At 35.2% G+C, this 20,776-nt stretch overlaps 1 protein-coding gene across 8 annotated transcripts in view; it reads right to left on the bottom strand.

The window, feature by feature from the left end:
• The window catches only part of LOC123551530 (anoctamin-1-like), an 84,949-nt gene that overhangs the window by 40,641 nt on the left and 23,532 nt on the right, over positions 1-20,776 (bottom strand). For 6 of the 8 annotated variants that reach the window (XM_053541013.1, XM_053541018.1, XM_053541015.1 and 3 more), the window contains 5 exons: positions 19,958-20,053; positions 15,486-15,530; positions 12,495-12,509; positions 740-888; positions 165-286 (listed from right to left, as the gene is read on the bottom strand). In XM_053541013.1, coding sequence (XP_053396988.1) covers positions 165-286; positions 740-888; positions 12,495-12,509; positions 15,486-15,530; positions 19,958-20,053 — 427 coding nt within the window. Of the gene's footprint in view, positions 1-164; positions 287-739; positions 889-10,654; positions 11,329-12,494; positions 12,510-15,485; positions 15,531-19,957; positions 20,054-20,776 lie in introns of those variants that run through there. The other 2 variants (XM_053541014.1, XM_053541021.1) reach the window with 2 other exon arrangements.

Genomic DNA, 20,776 nt, shown 5'->3' with positions numbered 1-20,776 from the left:
ATAATCATTCATTTTCAAACAGAATGAATTGAAAATTTGGATATGATAAACACTTTCAACAAACCAACGGGGAATTTCACCACCTTAGTTAAATTGAGCAGAGGATATTTTGTCCAAGAAAGATTCTGTCCGTCTTCATTTGATCATCACTAAATGAAGCTTACCAAAGGTATAGGCTTCCTGCTTATCTTCACCAAATGGTTTTCTTCTCAAAATGAAGTCAACGATCCGAGAACGCTCAGGATTTGTGAAGAATGATTCCCGATTCTCTTGTGGTATGTCAAACCTATGAATTAGAGTTGAAAGACATTACACTTCCACAGTAATGATGAATCAGTACATCAAACAGGTTCAAAGGGGCCTCTGAGGCCGACTGTTCAAGGTTGTTTGTAAACTCTAACCAATGTGGGTTTGAAACCTCACTGGAGGTGTAGAATTCTCAATGTGAGGAAAACCTCCAGTTGGCTTATGGAAGGCCAGTGGTTCTACCCAGGTACCCGCTCATGCCTGAAACAAAGCCAGGAGCGGCACATGGGGTCTTTCTCTACCATCAAAAGCTGGAAAAGTCACCTTGTGCATGTGACTCCTTGATTACCCTACCCTGCAAAAATGGTAACTGATAAGTAATAACTTCAGATATATTGCCTCCTGACAAATCATCACAGAGAACAAACTTTTCATCCAAGGATCCTACTCACTACCTTCTGCCACTTTTACGTTGAGAAACAAAGCAACTTACAAGTACTCTCTATCCCTGCTGAACGTCAATGTAGGCTCCTTCTTAATCTTGGGGAAAATGTTGCTGTCAAGTTGAAAAGGTTGTACTGCAATGTCCTTCACCTTCAAGATCGAGTTCCATAGAGTAGTGCTTACTGCCTTTACAGGATTCTGAAACATTAAAAGGTTTACGTTATTCCAAAATCTCTATCGCTATGCACTGTATACCCATAACCAAGGAAAGTGATGATAACTGTTTTAATAAACTACTAACTTAATTATAAGGGAGAAAGAAAACTTGTTTTAATTCATAGAACTTACAGCATACAGAAATCTGAATTACTACAATTTGGAAAACAAGAAATAATCTGGTAAACTACAGGTTTTAAAGGCCCTAAACAATGGAGATTCAGCTACACAGAACTAAAATCTCTGTCTTAAACTTTATTTCTGGCAGGTTATGTATGCCTCTTAATAAATAATACCTTTTTTTTTCTCTACAAAAAATCAAGATTTTGTCAATTCACTTGTTCAACTATAAGTATAGTTCTAAGACACAGGACCTAGTGACCCTACTTAATGTCACTTCATGCTCCATGATCAAATGGGATGAGGAGAAGGGATACAACAACACAGTATCAAGAGATAAAAGATTTCATTTTACTTTGGATAAAACTCAAATAAAACCCAACATGCACAAATTTAACATGCTGAATAATATCATTATAAAGTTTTATGACTTTTTGGTACTTCATGATATGAATATTTTTGATTAAGTCAAGGGCCATAACTCTGGTCTGATAGAATGAAATCCCAAAGAAAATCTAACAGTTTGCACAATTCCACATCCTGAATAATTCAAGTTTCAGGACTTTAATGAAATAATTCACTACTATGTTATTCTATATCAAATAGGATCTAACTTACTAAAACAGAAGATGCTTTTGTGGAAAAGCGCATGTCTCCCCCAGTGCATAGTTGTATTGGCAAGAAGTCAATAGGGGACAGGAGCAAGTCAGAGAAAAGACACTCATGGTTGGCAACAACAGGGATCATCTACTTAGCATATCCAATCATCCAAATAAGTTTCAACATTTTAAGTCATGTGGTTCTCAAGTTATGAATTGGAAACGGTTTTCCGTGTTCAGTCCCCTGTGACCTTGACTTCTGATACATCCTAATAAGTCTTGGTCAAGAGGTTCTCAAGTTATTGATTTGAAAGAGATTTCCAAGTTCAGGTCCTTGTGACTTTGACCTTTAACAGATCAACCCAAAAAAAAACAGGGGTCATCTACCCTGCATGAATGATCATCCCATAAAGTATCAACATTTTGGGTCAAGTGGTTCTCAAGTCACTAATCGGAAATGGTTTTCCATGTTCAAGCCCATGTGACTTTGACCTTTAATGGAGTGACCCCTAAAACAATAGGGGCCATCTTCCTCATGGTTCTAGGTCAAATGGTTCTACAGGTATTGACCAAAAATGAAGTATGACGGATGTATGGAAGAACAGACAGACATGGCAAAAACAATATGACATCCCAGGGGGGGGAGACACAATAAGTTAATAACTTTGTGAACATTACATTTAATTCTAAGTGTTTTGAAATATAAAACGTGTAGTATCATCAAGTCAATCTATATATTCTGAAGATGGAAAATGATGCAGTTTTGACAACTGCTCTAAGTTATATTTAATGTTTTCCTTTATTAAAGTTCTATTACAATAGGTATGAAATAAGCAGCTCTTCTAATTTTTGTATATAATTTTACCGCTCTGTTTCCATCACTTGAGCTGTTCTTAAATATGTAAAGAAGAGAATAAGTAAGTTTTTATCTAAAAATTTAAATCGTTTACACCAAGAAATTCCTGTAATCTAATCTATAAAATTATACAATTTCATAACAGTTTCAGAGCTATGATATTAAGATGAGCAGATTTAGAGTGAAATCATTTGATTTTGTTAGCACAGAATAATTACTTCTTTGTTTGAACTGATCTCTGTTATCTGAAGTTAAAAAAGTTACATTGAGGGTTAAAAAATTCATCAAATTAAAGTTTTGAATGAAATGATCACAAAATAATAAAAACAACCCCCACTCCTCCCGCCCTCAAAAAATGCCTGCCAACAAATAAAAATGATTTCACAGTAGCTGAAATAGAGTAAAGATGGAAATTAAACTATAAATAACACTTAAGTCAAGTTTTAAGCTAGAGCTATCACTGAATGTGATTCATACCCCTCAACAAAATTCTTGTTTGGAATAATTGTTTGCAAGGTAAAGCTTTAGTTTGACCTATAGAACTACAGTAATTTCTCTTCTGAAGTCAAACTTCTTATCTTAATCAAATGTGAAAACTGAAAAAAACTAAAAGGGAGCCCGGAGATGATTAAAACTGTTTCAAGATTAAACTAGAACTGTCACAGGAGTGACTCATACCCCCACCATACGGTCTTGTCACAGAAGAATGGCAACCATAAGAAATCTTAAAAATACTTTGTCTTTGGAGTACTTCATCCTGGGCTTCCACATATAAGTAATACTAGTATAATACTAGTATAGTAATACTAGTAAATATAAAAAATCTCTAATATTAGAGATACACTGAAAGTGAATACAAAAAAGTGTCTTACCGACCCATGTTACCACAGAAAAATGTATTTACTTTTTACATAGGACTTATAATAAAAAAGTTAGAAAAATACCTAAAATATTGAAAATCTAAAAATAGGATTTCTAAAAATAGACTAATTCCTTGAATTTAAGAGGAAGAAACTCAGTACAAAAGCAAGAGCTGTCGGAGGACAGCAACGCTCAACTATTCAACAGCCTTGTCGGTTGAATGAATAAGAAAGTCGAAAAAGGGGCATAATTTAGTAAAAAAAGCAAAATAGGGTTATGGAACCTGCATCAGCTCATGACAGTGGACAAGTGTGTGAAGTTTCAATCCATTCCCATAAGTGGGTACTGAGATACCAGCTTACATATAAGAATTTAACCAAAAACTCCTAAGTTGAAAAAGGGGTATAATTTTGTAAAATGCGAAGTTGAGTTATTGACCCTTTGCACTGCATGTCATATCATGACAGTGAACAAGTGTGTGAAGTTTCAATCCTTTCCCATTAGTAGATACTGAGATACCAGCTTACATAAAAAAACTTAACCAAAAATTTCTATGTTGAAAAAGGGGCATAATTTTGTAAAAAAGCAAAATAGAGTTATGGGACCTACTTTGTGCATGTCAGATCATGACAGTGAACAAGTGTGTAAAGTTTCAATCCATTCCCATTAGTGAGTACTGAGATACCAGCTTATATACAAAACCTTAACCAAAAATTTCTAAGTCGAAAAAGGGGCATAATTTTGTAAAAAGCAAAACAGAGATATGAAACCTGTGCAATGAAAGTCAGTTTATCACAGTGAATAAGTGTGTGAAGTTTCAATCCATTCCCACAAATGGTTACTGAGATACCAGCTTACATACAAAACCTTAACCAAAAATTTCTAAGTCAAAAAAGGGGCATAATTTTGTAAAAAAGCAAAATAGAGTTATGGAACCTGTGCAGTGTAAGTCAGTTTATCACAGTGAATAAGTGTGTGAAGTTTCAGTCCATTCCCACAAGTGGTTGCTGAGATACCAGCTTACATACAAAAACTTAACCAAATCGGGACGCGGACGCCGACGCATGGGCGAGTCCAATAGCTCTACTATTCTATGAATAGTCGAGCTAAAAAAGGTTACTTCCCTTTGGCTCTAAGCCAATCAGAATGAGATATAGTGAAAATACATCAAAATTAACCTTAAATTCTAGGTAAAAGGGGACACAATTCAAGAAAAATTAGTGTCAGAGTTATGCACCTTGTGTCACATGATGTGGGTGATGAGGTGGAACATCTATTTTAAGTCTGAATCAAATCCATTCAGTAGTAACTGAGATATAGTGAAAATACATCAAAATTAACCTTAAATTCTAAGTAAAAAGGGGCATAATTCATGAAAAATTGGTGTCAGAGTTATGCACCTTGTGTCACATGATGTGGGTGATGAGGTGGAACATCTATTTTAAGTTTGAATCAAATCCATTTTGTAATACCGGTAACTGAGATATAGTGAAAATACATCAAAATCAACCTTAAATTTAAAGTAAAAGGGGACATAATTCATAAAAAAATTATGTCAGAGTTAAGCACCTTATGTCACATGATCTGGGTGATGAGGTGGAACAACTATTTTAACCTTTAGCATGCTAGATAAATTGTCGTCTGCTGGAAATGTCGTCTGCTAAAATTGTAAAGTTCATTCAGTTTGCGCCAAAATTGGAAGAAATATTGTCAGAGTAGCAAACAGCTTGGAACCTGATCAGACGCCGATTTAATCGGCGTCTGATCTGGTTCCAAGTTGTTTGCAAAGGCTGTTAAATTCGCCTGCAGCAGGCTAAGGGTTAAGTTTGAATCGAATCCATTTAGTAATAACTCAGATATAGTGAAAATACAACAAAATTAACCTTAAATTCTAAGTAAAAGGGGACATAATTCATGAAAACTTAGTGTCAGAGTTATGCACCTTGTGTCACATGATGTGGACACATGATGTGGGTGATGAAGTGGAACATCTATTTTAAGTTTGAATGAAATCCATTTTGTAGTAACTGAGATATAGTGAAAATACATCAAAATCAACCTTAAATTCTAAGTAAAAAGGGACATAATTCATAAAAAATGGTGTCAGAGTTACGCACCTTGTGTCACATGATGTGGGTGATGAGGTGGAACATCTATTTGAAGTTTGAATCAAATCCATTTAGTAATAACTGAGATATAGTGAAAATACAACAAAATTAACCTTAAATTCTAAGTAAAAGGGGACATAATTCATGAAAACTTGGTGTCAGAGTTATGCACCTTGTGTCACATGATGTGGGTGATAAGGTGGAACATGTATTTTAAGTTTGAATCAAATCCATTTGGTAATAACTGAGATAATAGATTTCGGGACGCGACGGGACAGGACGCGACAAAACTGACTCCTATATACCCCCCTCAAACATGTTTGGTGGGGGTATAATAAGCACTGTTCTTCATTGTGTAAACCTATGTAAAATTCACTTCAACGAAATCGTACTAATTATGTTAACAGAAAGCACAAGAGCTGTCACTAATGGTGACAAATGCCCCCGCAGCACCTTGACCTTTGACCTGGTGACCCCAAAGTCAGAAGGGGTGGCGTACTCAATAAGTACTATCAGCATGTGAAGTTTGAAGGTCCTGTGTGCAGTGGTTTGCGAGTGAAGTGCCTTTATGCAAAAAGTTAACGTTGGCCCCTGTGACCCCAAAGTCAGTAGGGGTGGTGTACTCAATAAGTACTATCAGCAGGTGAAGTTTGAAGGTCCTGGGTTCAGTGGTTCGCATGTAAAGTGCCTTCATGCAAAAAGTGAACGTTGGCCCCTGTGACCTTGACCATTGACCAGGTGACCCCAAAGTCAGAAGGGGTAGTGTACTCAATAAGTACTATCAGCATTAAGACTGAAGGTCCTGGGTGCAGTGGTTCGCGAGTAAAGTGCCTTCATGCCAAAAGTTAACGTTGACCCCTGTGACCTTTGACCTGGTGACCCCAAAGTCAGTAGGGGTGGTGTACTCAATAAGTACTATCAGCATGTGAAGTTTGAAGGTCCTGGGTGCAGTGGTTTGCCAGTAAAGTGCCTTCATGCGGAAAGTTAACATTGTGACGAACGAACAAACTAACGAACGAACAGACGGACAGTTGAAAACTAATATGCCTCCCTTTGGGGGCATAAAAAGAATAAATTGAAAGCAAAAAGGGACAATACAATTCCAATATTGAAGATAAGAGTTATGCTTCTTATTCGGCACACTTCCTCCCACTGTTGTAGATCATTTTACCAAGTTACATTAAATTCTATTAAAAGAAACAACTGAAAAGCCTTAAAAGTAAAAAAAAAAAAAGTAAGAACAAAAGATCTTTTCAAAACTGAGTTCAGTTCTTGTGCTCTCCACAATTCCTCACTGCAATCTATCATTATTAAATTGTCTCTAGGAGTGTCAAAATTCTTGTATTTAATGTTCCAAGATGGACAAAGCATTAAACAAACCAAGTGGGACAAAGTGATTCCAACCAAGCGTAAAAACTCATTTTCTAGGTGTTTAATAATAATAATAATAATGAAGAAGGTTGGGCACTACTCCCTTAACTTTTGCCTATTGAGGAACCCTGTTCTTGGTGTTACACAGGAGGGCAACTTAGAAGAATGACATCACTGAATGTGTCTAAATTATAAAGGAAGAACATTTTTAGTAATCTATTATGACCTTTGACAACAGGAAAACTAATTGATAAAAAAAAAGATGGAACCACCACACATGCTATTTGAAGCAGTGAACAGACAGTATTATCATCCAGTAATCTTTTGCTTTAGGCATACATGTCATACGTCCCAGATTGTCCGGGATTGTCCCGGAAATCACAAACTCGTCTCGGTGTCCCGGACAGTGTTGAAATGTCCCGGAAAATTAAAAATACAGAAAAACAAAAATTGGCCTATAAATTGTTGAATTTTACATGAATAAAACACAATAAACAGTCACCGGTGTCACACTGTTTATTCCTAATTATCCGATAATCAGTTTCATGCCCTCGAGCGGGACACATGTTGATTAAGCTAGCTCAGATCACCACTCATGTTGCGCACTGCGATCTTTTGATGACCCAGATTAATTTACAGTCAGCTATTTTGATGACCCTGATTATGAATTGACAAAATTATGCAATCAATAACAGTTTTATGATAATTTAATATTAGGAACAATAGCCGAAAATCTCGTTGTTGTTAGCACGTAGGCGGTGAAGCTACATGTAGCCTTGATTGGAAGAAATGGCTGATAACGGTCAATTAAACGATAATTATTTTAAAAGGTTGTAATCTTTCAAAATGTAGATTGATTGTCACACATATTCTAAATTAAACTTTTGACTATTGAATGCCTTTGCCGGCCAATCCTTGAAAATTGACCCAACCCGAAATATTTTATATCTATTTTATCTACAAGATTTATTTCATTCCTTTGAGGATTCCATTTTATTAATGATTAGGTAAACTTTTAAGCTTTAAAAAGATACCAAATAAGCTGGATTCTAAATCACGATGACCAGGTTAATTCTTCGTATATAGCAAGTCTCCCAATTCAGTTCACCTCGGGAACGCAACCAATTCGCGTGCCGAACTATAGACGTAAATTACCCTATTTACCTCCCTTAGAAAGCTAGACGACATTTGCAACAAATTATTCCTAAGCGAGGGAACAATGTTTATCTCCGGAAATTGCATATAATTTTATGATATTTATGCATGAAACAGATGAATACTAATGTCATGGTGTATGTCCCGGACAAACGGTAAAAATCCCGGAAATTTTAACTCAGAATCCCGGAAAGGTCCTGAAAAATTATGGCATGTATGCTTTAGGAGTAAAAGGTGGGTAGCATATTTGACTACAAATTATAGGTGCTTAATAACAATACAGCAATCTTGCACAAATATCAAAGTGACTTGGTGTTTGAAGAGGAAGCAAAATTGTAAACTGGTGATTAAACAGCAAAAACAAACTCACAAGGAAAAACAACAGTAATAAGAAGGGGTGCACTAAAATAAAGCGAAGGACATAGAAACTAAGTAAAATACAAGCTGGATAAATATGAATGTTTCACAACTACAACATCAACTTAAAAGTAATTCTACTCAAACTGGTCTAAAAGTTGTTAAACAGACATAAAACATGATCATATTAAGTGAACTGTAATGCGTTTCTTCCCGGTAATCATTATTATGCAACAGATGATACTGATTTTGCAGGAATGTTTTTAGTGTGAAAAAAAAACCAATACAAGGAGAAAGACAATGACATAACCTGAAACACGAAACAAGAGGGCCAACGTGGCCCTTTGTCACCCACCTGACCTTGATTATGTATATGATACAGTTCCATACAAAACCATAAAAGTTGTTTAAAGGTTTTTCTTATTTTAAATCTAAAGGCCCCTATAATGGGGCAAAGTGCCCCCATTTGAACATATCTGAGGACACAGACCAAGTTTGATGAAGATCCAACAAGCGGTTCATGAGAAGAAATTGTTTAAAGGTTTTTCTATTTTTAACTCTGGCGGCCTCTAAAAGGGACCTACAAATTGACAGGGGACCACACCAGGATGCTACAGACCATATTAGTATAATTCTGACCAGCAGTTTTGGAGAAGAAGATGTTTATGTAAACAAGAGCTGTCCGTAAGACAGCCAAGCTCGACTATTCGAAATATTGTCCCAGAAGCAGGAAAATATTACCCAAAAAGGTTAAATATCAAAAGAGTTTTAAGTTCAAAAGGGGGAATAATTTGACCAAAATGCATATCAGTTATGGGACTTGCTGCTATCAACTAGTTTTATAACCCCGAAGGCACATGTGAAGTTTCAATTCAATATCTGCATTAGTTTTGGAGATAGAAACTTGCATGTAAAACTTTAACCAGAATTTTCAAAGTCTAAAAGGGGGCATAATTTGCCCAAAATACATGCCAGAGTTATGGGACTTGATCCAGTGAGGTTAGTAATTGATCTAGAAAAAGAAAAAATAAGTTTCAAATCTATATGCCTTTTAGTAATAGCCGTATGTACTTGCACGCAAAACTTTAACCAGAATTTGCTAAGTCCAAAAGGGGACATAATTTGGCCAAAATGAAGGTCAGAGTTATGGGACTTTATGCTATCAACTAGTTTTATAACCCCGAAGACACAAGTGAAGTTTCAAATCAATATCTGCATTAGTTTTGGAGATAGTAACTTGCATGTAAAACTTTAACCAAAATTTTCTAAGTCTAAAAGGGGGCATAATTTGCTCAAAAAACATGTCAGAGTTATGGGACTTGACCCAATGAGGTTGGTAATTGATCTAGAAAAAGAAAAAATAAGTTTCAAATCTATATGCCTTTTAGAAATAGCTGTATGTACTTGCACGCAGAACTTTAACCAGAATTGTCTAAGTCCAAAAGGGGGCATAATTTGGCCAAAATGAAGGTCAGAGTTATGGGACTTGCTGCTATCAACTAGATTTATAACCCCGAAGACACATGTAAAGTTTCAAATCAATATCTGCATTAGTTTTGGAGATAGTAACTTGCATGTAAAACTTTAACCAAAATTTTCTAAGTCTAAAAGGGGGCATAATTTGCTCAAAATACATGTCAGAGTTATGGGTCTTGACCCAGTGAGGTTGGTAATTGATCTAGAAAAAGAAAAAATAAGTTTCAAATCTATATGCCTTTTAGAAATAGCTGTATGTACTTGCACGCAAAACTTTAACCAGAATTTTCTAAGTCCAAAAGGGGGCATAATTTGGCCAAAATGAAAGTCAGAGTTATGGGACTTGCTGCTATCAACTAGTTTTATAACCCCGAAGACACATGTAAAGTTTCAAATCAATATCTGCATTAGTTTTGGAGATAGTAACTTGCATGTAAAACTTTAACCAAAATTTTCTAAGTCCAAAAGGGGGCATAATTTGCTCAAAATACATGTCAGAGTTATGGGACTTGACCCAGAGAGGTTGGTAATTGACCTAGAAAAAGAAATAATAAGTTTCAAAGCTATATGCCTTTAATTGATGGCTGTATGTACTTGCATGCAAAAACTTAACCAAGGTGTGACGCCGACGCCGACGCCGACGCCGACGCCAGGGTGAGTAGAATAGCTAGACTATTCTTCGAATAGTCGAGCTAATAAAACTGATGCAGGACAATGGACAATGGATGCCGGACCATCCACCTGTAGCCACTAATAGCTCACTGTTAACAATGTTCAGGTGAGCTGAAAAACTTCTAAAATGAGCCTCAAGACATAACCAGCACTGAACATGGCATGCATTTTACCAGTATTTTATCGCAAAGAAGGGGTGCCGCCCTGTAGTAGACATTCTCCTCCTGTGATTGCGTGACAGTAAAAAAATACGTAACATAATAGGTTTCTATATACAGTTTTATGTGCATAAAGAGACTGAAAAACAAGTATTAAACCAAAAGTGGAAAATAAGCACTAAATTAAAATTCAAAAACAACTACCAAATTTTTTTATCTTCAAATAACAATATGCTATAAAAAATAAGAAGCAACATAACTGTTAATTTTGACAAAACAAATGGCAGTCTCCATGGCCAAATGGTTTAGGTCACTGACATTGAGTCCACTTTCCCTCACTGCTGTGGGCTCAAAACATCATTTGGGGTGTAAAAAATATTTCATGTGAAGAAGCCATCCAGCTGGCTTCCGGAAGGTTTGTGGTATTACTTGGGTGCCTGTCCCTCTTAAATTAATGCTTGAAGGGGCACCCGGGGTCTTCCTCCACAACAACTAGATGTGTGTCCACAGGACACAGGTGTCCCCACTCCTGCCACTGTAACATGATTTAATGACTCAGGTTAAACAATTTTTAAGATGTTTGCAACACAAACTTTTAAGAACCTTATGTGTATTTTTCACTTACTTCATAGGCTATAAAACAAAAAGCTAGAAAGTCACAATATGATACATAATTCTGTTGGAGTGAGGCTAATCCCCCCCCCCCCCCCCCACACACACACATACAAAAAAAAAATGGAAAATTGGCAAAACTAGTATGTCTATCTTGTCAACAGTTTAAGAAACTACAAAGCATAAATAAGCAGTCATGTAGCTGTGTACAAGCAGGGATATAGTATAGGCAAGCATACAGTACTGAAATAGCAGCCAAGACTCCGGGTTCATACAAGTACGGAGACAACACACAATTTATTGCACCAAATTATCATGGTAAAATTTTTGAAGAATATTTATCCGTTTTCACTGAACTGTAATATCTTCCATTAAAAAATTGGCCATAAATCTGGAAGATTTTGATTATGTCCTCAAGAATTAAATATATCTACAGCTTCAATATGACAGTGATATAATTAGTAATAGAAAACACTGACATATTAAACTGTAATAACATATTCTACCAGTGAAAATGTTGTGTCATGTACACATTTTAGATATCTTGAGTTTCAGTGCTTAAATGGTTCGACGTCATGCTCCTCTGTTTACACACACCAGGACCGGAAATGGTAATACGTCTGGTGAAAGAGTTCAATTTGGTTTCAAAGTCTGTATGAACCCAGAGTATATTAGTAAGCTTGTCAAAGCAAAAAGCCTAAGGTTTATACAGAAAGCAAAGGTGTTATATATAGTCTTGCTGCTTTAGTACATTATTGCAGTGTACTGCTTATAGTATATATACAGCAAAGGCTCTAACACAATTTTAGTTTTTCTCAAATATTTATTTTTGTTTTTTTTTGTTTACTAAGTGCATCATATAAAAATAGACTTTCTTCTGTAACAGTGATCATTATGAAAAACGTGATTAAAAGCTAGCATTTTAAATTACATTCTTGCCTCACTTCAAATGACTTTAAACTGCTCAAACATGCACCATTTCACATGTTAATAACATACACAGTAACTTTTCATACACACCATTAACTCTCAATACTTCTCCATGCCAAATATATATATATATTATATATCTATATTCAATCATTTCATATGCATATAATCATAAATACATCAATCACATGAGCTTATATCATACATTTCCCTATGCTTTTAACCAACAAACACGTTTTACAGTAAAAAACTAGCATCTCAGCATGACAAAGGTCAAAGGTCACATCCCGTTTCCATAGCAACCTATACTCACCATTTCCACAGACTCCTGTAAATGAGTTAGATATAGACAAGTGATACAGAAATAAAGCAAAAAGCAAAAATTAAAACATGCCCATACCAGCATATACTGGTGGTAGCAAAATAATACAATGCTGCAGCTTGGCATAGACCTAAAATAAATACATGTGTGCAACATAATTATACAATATGCATTCACAAAAAAGAAAAATTAAACAAGAGCACTGCCTTGCGGGTGCTGACGCTCATCTGACTTTTTTTGTATAATAGAAATATTGTCCTACCCATGATTTTCTAAGTCTAAAAAGGGCCATCATTCTTGCAAAAAGCAGGATAAAGTTATGTTTCTTGATGTACAGTGTCCACTTATGATGGTGAAAAACTGTTGCAAGTTTTAAAGCAATAGCTTTGATATTTTATGAGAAAAGTTGACTTAAACATAATACTCAACCAAGAAAATGATTTTCTAAGTCCAAAAGGGGCAATAAATCTTGCAAAAAGCAGGATGGAGTTATGTTTCTTGCTGTACAGGGTCAGCTTATGATGGTGAACAAGTGTTGCAAGTTTTAAAGCAATAGCTTTGATAGTTTAGGATAAAAGCTGACCTAAACATAAAACTTAACCAAGAAAACTGATTTTCTAAGTCCCAAAAGGGCAATAATTCTTGCAAAAAGCAAGATGGAGTTATGTTTCTGATGTACAGGGTCTGCTTATGATGGTGAACAAGTATTCCAAGTTTCAAAGCAATAGCTTTGATAGTTTAGGAGAAAAGTTGACCTAAACATAAAACTTAACCAAGAAATCTGATATTTTCTAAGTACAAAAGGGGCCATAAATCTTGCAAAAAGCAAGATGGAGTTATGTTTCTTGCTATACAGGGTCAGCTTATGATGGTGAACAAGTATTACAAGTTTCAAAGCAATAGCTTTGATAGTTCAGGAGAAAAGCTGACCTAAACATAAAACTTAACCAGGCAACGCCGACGCCGACAACCGCTCAAGTGATGACAATAACTCATCATTTTTTTTCAAAAAATCAGATGAGCTAAAAAATAAACATGATTTTCTTTTACTAAAGTATATGAGAATTACTAAACTATATGAGAATTACCATGGCTAGTTCCTATCTTCAATATAAAGCTGAGCACTATTTTAGCAGCATAGCCACTAATAGTTATACAAAAATGGTATTTGTAATATCTTTCTCAGATGAAAACGAGATGTAAATACATTCACAAGTGGCAAAGTCACAGCGAAAATATAAATCTGGTTTTCATAAGTGAAAGATATTTTGACCTTTTTTGTAAAAAAAAAAAAAAAAAAAAAAAAATCTTTTATTTCACACTGACATTATTTTATTTAAACAATTTTTTTGTCTATTTTGTACTTTGAACCAGTAAAAAACACACATGATATTTTTCACAGAGAAATGTATTAATATCATTGTTTTATTTTAATAATTCAATGAAAAACATATAAAAAGTTCTATTATCACTATAAAATGGACCATATTTCCCAACCTTTCATCAATACATGAAAGATATCACTTTAATATTTATTTCAATACACATGTGCATCTAAAATATACTGTGCGAAAATTTACTGTATTTGTTTACTAACAGCATGCAAACATTAAAATAGGTGGAAGTCATAACATTATAAAGCACAGCCGTTAAGTTATCCTGGTAAAGCTTACATTTTGCCTAGAATAAATAACGCAAGAGCTGTCGGAGGACACCAATGCTCGACTATTCAACCGCCTTGTTAATTTAATAGATATAAGTTGAAAAAGGGGCATAATTTTTTAAAACACAAAATAGAGTTATGGAACCTGTGCAGTGTAAGTCATTTCTTCACAGTGAATAAGTGTGTGAAGTTTAAATCCATTCTCACAAGTGGTTACTGAGATACTAGCTTACATACAAAAACTTAACCAAATAGGCACGCCGACACAGACGCATGGGTAAGTCCAATAGCTCTACGTATTCTTTAATGCTCTTTCTTCTCATAATTATGCTGGCATTAAAAAGAAGGAAAATTAGAGATATAGTGTGTAAATATTCAGCATACGTCCCTATAGAATTATTAAACAATTAGAAACAGCGTTGTCTCGACATGCAATTACTGTAACTGTTAATAAATGTCATTTAATCTGTTATCATCATTACACCACATTTATACAGTTCTTTTTCTGCATATGTACCTACTGGTAAGTGCTTTACAAAAGATATTCAAAAAGCACAAAAATTAGAGATCTAAAACCTGCTTATGTATTAACAAAACCCATACGAAATAAATAAATATTAAACTAAACAACAAAAACAAATTATGATAAACAGAACCTAATACGACAAGATCACTTGGTTTGTTTTGCAACATATGGTAAAAACAGAAACAGCTTTTTAACAAGCAGAAGTCCAATTTTAAGATAGAGTCCATTTAAATGTCATTCCACCATGGGTCGTGCCTTTGGCACATCTATTTTTTAAAAGAAATCCATTACCTTGACAAAGAAACACATTTTTTCATGTATAAAATGATGCCTAGAATTTGGAATTTCGGCAAAAAAGTAAGGGTTCAATCACATACGCTAGAGAAAGGCATATCAGACTTCTAACTTACCTTACAGAAGAAAATTGCAACAAACAGTATTATCTTGAATCAAAGCCAAGTGAAACTCTGCTTGCTTGAGCATCCATGACTCAAGTACATGCGCTGACTCAAGCTATTTACATTGTCTGCGACCATTTTCCTAATATTTTCTATGTATGGATCGCTCAAATCCCTGGATACATTTGAGCACTTTGATCATCCTTGTCACTTTGAGCCATAAATGTTTCATTGTATTTGGATTTAGAATGACCTTATAGGCAAGCAAATACAGAAGCCCAACTAGAAAGCTTTCTGCAAAATATTTTCTTAATATCTGCTGAAACAGAACTTACAAATACAACAACAAAAACAAATGTAAAATGTGATTGAAAATTATCAAATGTTTTATTTACCTCCCACTTTGAATATTTCTTCCGTATGTTCTCTGTTGTTAAACTCTACAAAACAGGAAAGATATCAGTATATTAAAAAGATAACTGTAACATTCATACATAAAATAAACTGTATCACCTTTTGTCGAGTGTTTGATTTGCTGACTTTTAAAAACAGATTTCCCACGAAATCAACAAAGGTACCAGAAATGCAAGACCCTAGTTTTTAGGAACTAAAAATTTTGAATATAAAGTATTTTTATACTTATTGCAAACAATTTATAGCAATAACTAATCTCCGAACTATCTCTACACAGATCTATCTGAGCTAAGTACTCGATAAAACAAGAGCTGTCAGTAAGACAGCGCGCTCGACTTTTCTCAGTGCTTGACTCTGAATTTGCGCTTTGCCAGTAAAAAAAAAAAATCCAAGTTAAAAAGGGGCATAACTCTGTTAAAATTCAAACTATAGTTATGAGAATTGTGTCTCCTGGTGTAGACTTTGATAGTAAATAACTATTTTGAGTTTCAAGTCAAAAGCTTTGATAGTAACAGAGATATTTGACTTTATCAAAAACTTTAAATAAAATTCCAAGTTAAAAAGGGGCATAATTCAGTCAAAATTCAAACCAGAGTTAGAGGAATTGTGTCTCCTGGTGTAGATTTTGATAGTAAATAACTATTTTGAGTTTCAAGTCAAAAGCTTTAATAGTAACAGAGATATTTGACTTTATCAAAAATTTTAACAAATTTTCTAAGTTAAAAAGGGGCATAATTCTGTCAAAATTCAATTCAGTGTTATGGTGATTGTTTCTCCTGGTATAGATTTTGATAGTAAATAAGTATTTTAAGTTTCAAGTCAATAGCTTTGATAGTAACAGAGATATTTGACTTTATCAAAAACTTTAACCAAAAATTATAAGTTAACAAGAGTGCCAGAATGTCACAATATACGCCCGTCACAGCAAATTACTTTACTCTAGCACCTGTATTTGCAAATGGAATTTTAATTTTGTGGTTGTTTAGTAATCATTGTAAGTCATTTGTTTTTCTAAGTCCACAAAAAAACTCCTTACCAGGTAGAGATACCTTAAAATACACCTAAAATTTGAAAGTAACATCTATGTTGTACCACAGAAAAGTGGTCTTGTTTTTTCCCTACGGTCAATTATAAAAAAGTTATAATATAAGTTATTTATAGTAACAACTAAGGGAAGATAATCTTAAAAAAAAAAAAAAAAAAAAAAAAAAAAATCCAAAAAAAAATTGTAAGTCCACACAAAAATCTTTACCAGGTAGAGATTGGTCAAAATAAACCTCATAATTGGATGTAGCATGCATGTTGTACTACAGAAAAGTGGTCTCGATTTTTCCCTACGACTAGTAATGAAAAAGTTACAATATAAGCTATTTATAGTAACAACAAAGGGAAGTAATTCTAAAGAAGTGACCTGCACATGACACTTTGTCTCATGATGGTGTATAATTGTGCCAAGTTACATCAAAATCCCTCCATGCATGAAGAAGAAATGCTTCGGACAAAGTCATTCTTGTATCTGACCTTTGGCCTCTAAGTGTGACCTTGACCTTTGACCTAGGGACCTGGTTCTTGCGCATGACACTCCGCCTCATAGTGGTGAACATTTGTGCAAAGTTATATCAAAATCCCTCTATGCATGAAGAAGAAATGCTCCGGACAAAGTTTTTATTCTTGTATCCTTTGACCTCTAAGTGTGACCTTGACCTTAGACCTAGGGACCTTGTTCTTGCGCATGACACTCCGCCTTGTGGTGGTGAACATTTGTGCCAAGTTATATCAAAATCCCTCCATGTATGAAGAAGATATGCTCCGGACAAAGTTTTCTTTCTTGTATCCTTTGACCTCTAAGTGTGACCTTGACCTTAGACCTAGGGACCTGGTTCTTGCGCATGACACACCGTCTCATGATGATGAACAATTGTGCAAACTTTCATCAAAATCCCTCCATGCATGAAGAAGATATGCTCCGGACAAAGTCATTCTTGAATTTGACCTTTGACCTCTAAGTGTGACCTTGACCTTAGACCTAGGGACCTGGTTTTTGCGCATGACACTCCGTCTCATGATGGTGAACAACTGTGCCAAGTTTCATCAAAATCCCTTCATGCATGTAGAAGATATGCTCCGGACAATGGCCAGGGGCATTCCCATAATACGTCCCGTTTTTCAAACGGGCGTATAAAAAGAGGCATCATTCTGTCAAAATTCAAATCAGAGTGATGGGGATTGTTTCTCCTGGTGTAGACTTTGATAGTAAATAATATTTTAAGTTTCAAGTCAATGGCTTTGATAGTAACAGAGATATTTGACTTTATCAAAAATTTTAACAAAAAATTCTAAGTTAAAAAGGGGCATAATTCTGTCAAAATTCAAACCAGAGTTATAGTAATTGTGTCTCCTGGTGTAGACTGTGATAGTAAATAATATTTTAAGTTTCAAGTCAATGGCTTTGATAGTAACAGAGATATTTGACTTTATCAAAAACTTTAACCAAAAATTCTAAGTTAACAAGAGGGCCAAGATGGCCCTAGGTCGCTCACCTAAGGAACACTCCATAACAGCGTAAAACATGTTTGACCTAGTGATTTCATGGAAACAAATATTCTGACCAATTTTCATTAACATTGGACCAAAAAACTGGTCTCTTGCGATAAAACAAGCATTTTCTTAGATATGACCTAGTTTTTGACCCTAGATGACCCATGTTCAAACTCGACCTAGATTTTATCAAGGCAATCATTCTGACCAAAATTCATGAAGATCAACTGAAAAATACAGCCTCTATCACATACAGAAGTTTTTTCTTTGATTTGACCAAGTGACCTAGTTTTTGACCTCAGATGACCCATATTCAAATTCGACCTAGATTTCATTAAGGCAATCAACCTGACCAAATTTCATAAATATCAACTGAAAAAAAAACAGTCTCTATCGCATACACAAGATTTTTCTTTAATTTGACCTAGTGACCTAGTTTTTGACCTCAGATGACCCATATTCAAAACCGACCTAGTTTTCATCAAGGCAATCACTCTGCCCAAATTTCATGAAGATCAATTGAAAAATACATCCTCTATTGCATACACAATGTTTTTCTTCGATTTGACCTAGTGACCTAGTTTTTGACCCCAGATGACCCATTTTCGAAATCAGCCTAGATTTTATCAAGGTAATCATTCTGGCTAAATTTCATGAAGATCAGTTGAAAAATACAGCCTCTATTGCATACACAAGGTTGTTCTTTGATTTGACCTAGTGATCTAGTTTTTGACCCCAGATGACCCATTTTCGAACTTGGTCTAAATTTCATCAAGGCAATCATTCTGACCAAAATTCATGAAGATCAATTGAAAAATACAGCCTCTATCGCATACACAAGGTTTTTACGTGATATGACCTAGTGACCTAGTTTTTGACCCCAGATGACCCATTTTCGAACTCGGCCTAGATTTCATCAAGGTAATCATTCTGACCAAAATTCATGAAGATCAATTGAAAAATACCGCCTCTATTGCATACACAAGGTTTTTCTTTAATTTGACCTAGTGACCTAGTTTTTGACCCGAGATGACCCATTTTCGAACTCGGCCTAGATTTCATCAAGGCAATCATTCTGACCAAAATTCATGAAGATCAATTGAAAAATACAGCCTCTATCGCATACACAAGGTTTTTCTTTGATTTGACCTAGTGGCCTAGTTTTTGATCCGAGATGACCCATTTTCGAACTCGGCCTAGATTTCATCAAGGTTATCATTCTGACCAATATTCATGAAGAAGATTTGAAAAATACAGCCTCTATCGCATACACAAGGTTTTTCTTTGATTTGACCTAGTGACCTAGTTTTTGACCCGAGATGACCCATTTTCGAACTCGGCTTAGATTTCATCAAGGTTATCATTCTGACCAATATTCATGAAGATTAATTGAAAAATACAGCCTCTATCGCATACACAAGCTAAATGTTGACAGACGACGGACGCCGGACATCGAGCGATCAGAAAAACTCACCTGAACATTGCTCAGGTGAGCTAAAAAGGGGCATAATTTTGTCAAAATTCAAACAGAGTTATGGGGATTGTTTCTCCTGGTGTAGACTTTGATAGTAAATAGCTATTTTAAGTTCCAAGTCAATAGCTTTGATAGTAACAGAGATATTTGACTTGATCAAAAACTTTAACCAACGGCGATGCCAACGCCGACACCGACGCTGGGGCGAGTGCAATAGCTCTACAATTTCTTCGAAAAGTCGAGCTAAATACTTGCTTGTAGCTCGGCACTGCAAAAACAAGAAGATTCTAAACTGGTTTGTGAAAGATCAGTAGTTCTCCTGTGGTACTCGTCCCTACCTAAATTAATGCATCAAATGGGGTACCAGAGGTCTTTTTTCATAATAAAAGCAATCTGGCAGAGTGCAATAAAACCAAAGAGAACATTTCTAACTTCTCTTACCTTTTTCATTTTCATCTTCATTTTCAGGATTTCGCCGTAACGTGTGAGAACTTCCCATGGTGCATGGACTTTGACAAAATGCACTTCTTCATCTGTCTGTAAGAAACATTGACAAACAAGCTGGTATAAAAAACATGACATTAGCTAAATAACAAGGGCTGCTGTTTACTGCTATATCAAAATTTTATTTAAAATATTGATACAGTTAATGCCTTTGTGTCATTTTGGTTTGTTTTTTTTGGGTCTAGCAGCATTTTTCGACAGTATTTCAGTTATGTAATGGTGGACAGTGAACCTGTCCAGTGTTCCTGGATTCTGTACCAGTACTAACCTGTTCTCCACAAGTAACTGCCAACTTCCCTACACAAATTAGAGGTGCATCAATCATTGTCAAGTACATATGCCGTTTCCAGGGATTGTACTTGTGACCTCGCAACCCAATCTGTGCTCTCCCTATTGAGCTAAGCTGGCCAGCAAAGGTCATTCTGGCTCTGATTTAATAACAAGAGGTTAACATCACAGAGTCTGAAAGGTCATCTTTTTGCAGATTAGATTTAACCATGATAGCCTTTGTATCTTAGGTCATTTTGTTCTCCACCTCTATTCCATGTGAGAAAGTTGTCAGTTAGCTGCAGAAAGTCTATGCATATAAGAAATATAGAAACTGACTGAATTCACGTCCTGCCCCTTGAATATACCATCTGCAATATATATATCTGTTAGCTTCAAAAAATGCATATACAGTCAAATACTGTTACCTCGAAATTCACGGGACCGCAAAAATTGAAAAATCCGAAGTTCGACGTAACGATATCGACT

This window comes from Mercenaria mercenaria, chromosome 4 (genome assembly GCF_021730395.1).
Source record: "Mercenaria mercenaria strain notata chromosome 4, MADL_Memer_1, whole genome shotgun sequence".
NCBI classification, from domain to species: Eukaryota; Metazoa; Mollusca; class Bivalvia; order Venerida; family Veneridae; genus Mercenaria; species Mercenaria mercenaria.
Note: the sequence above shows the minus strand (reverse complement) of the source record. Positions and strands in the feature narration are given on the sequence as shown.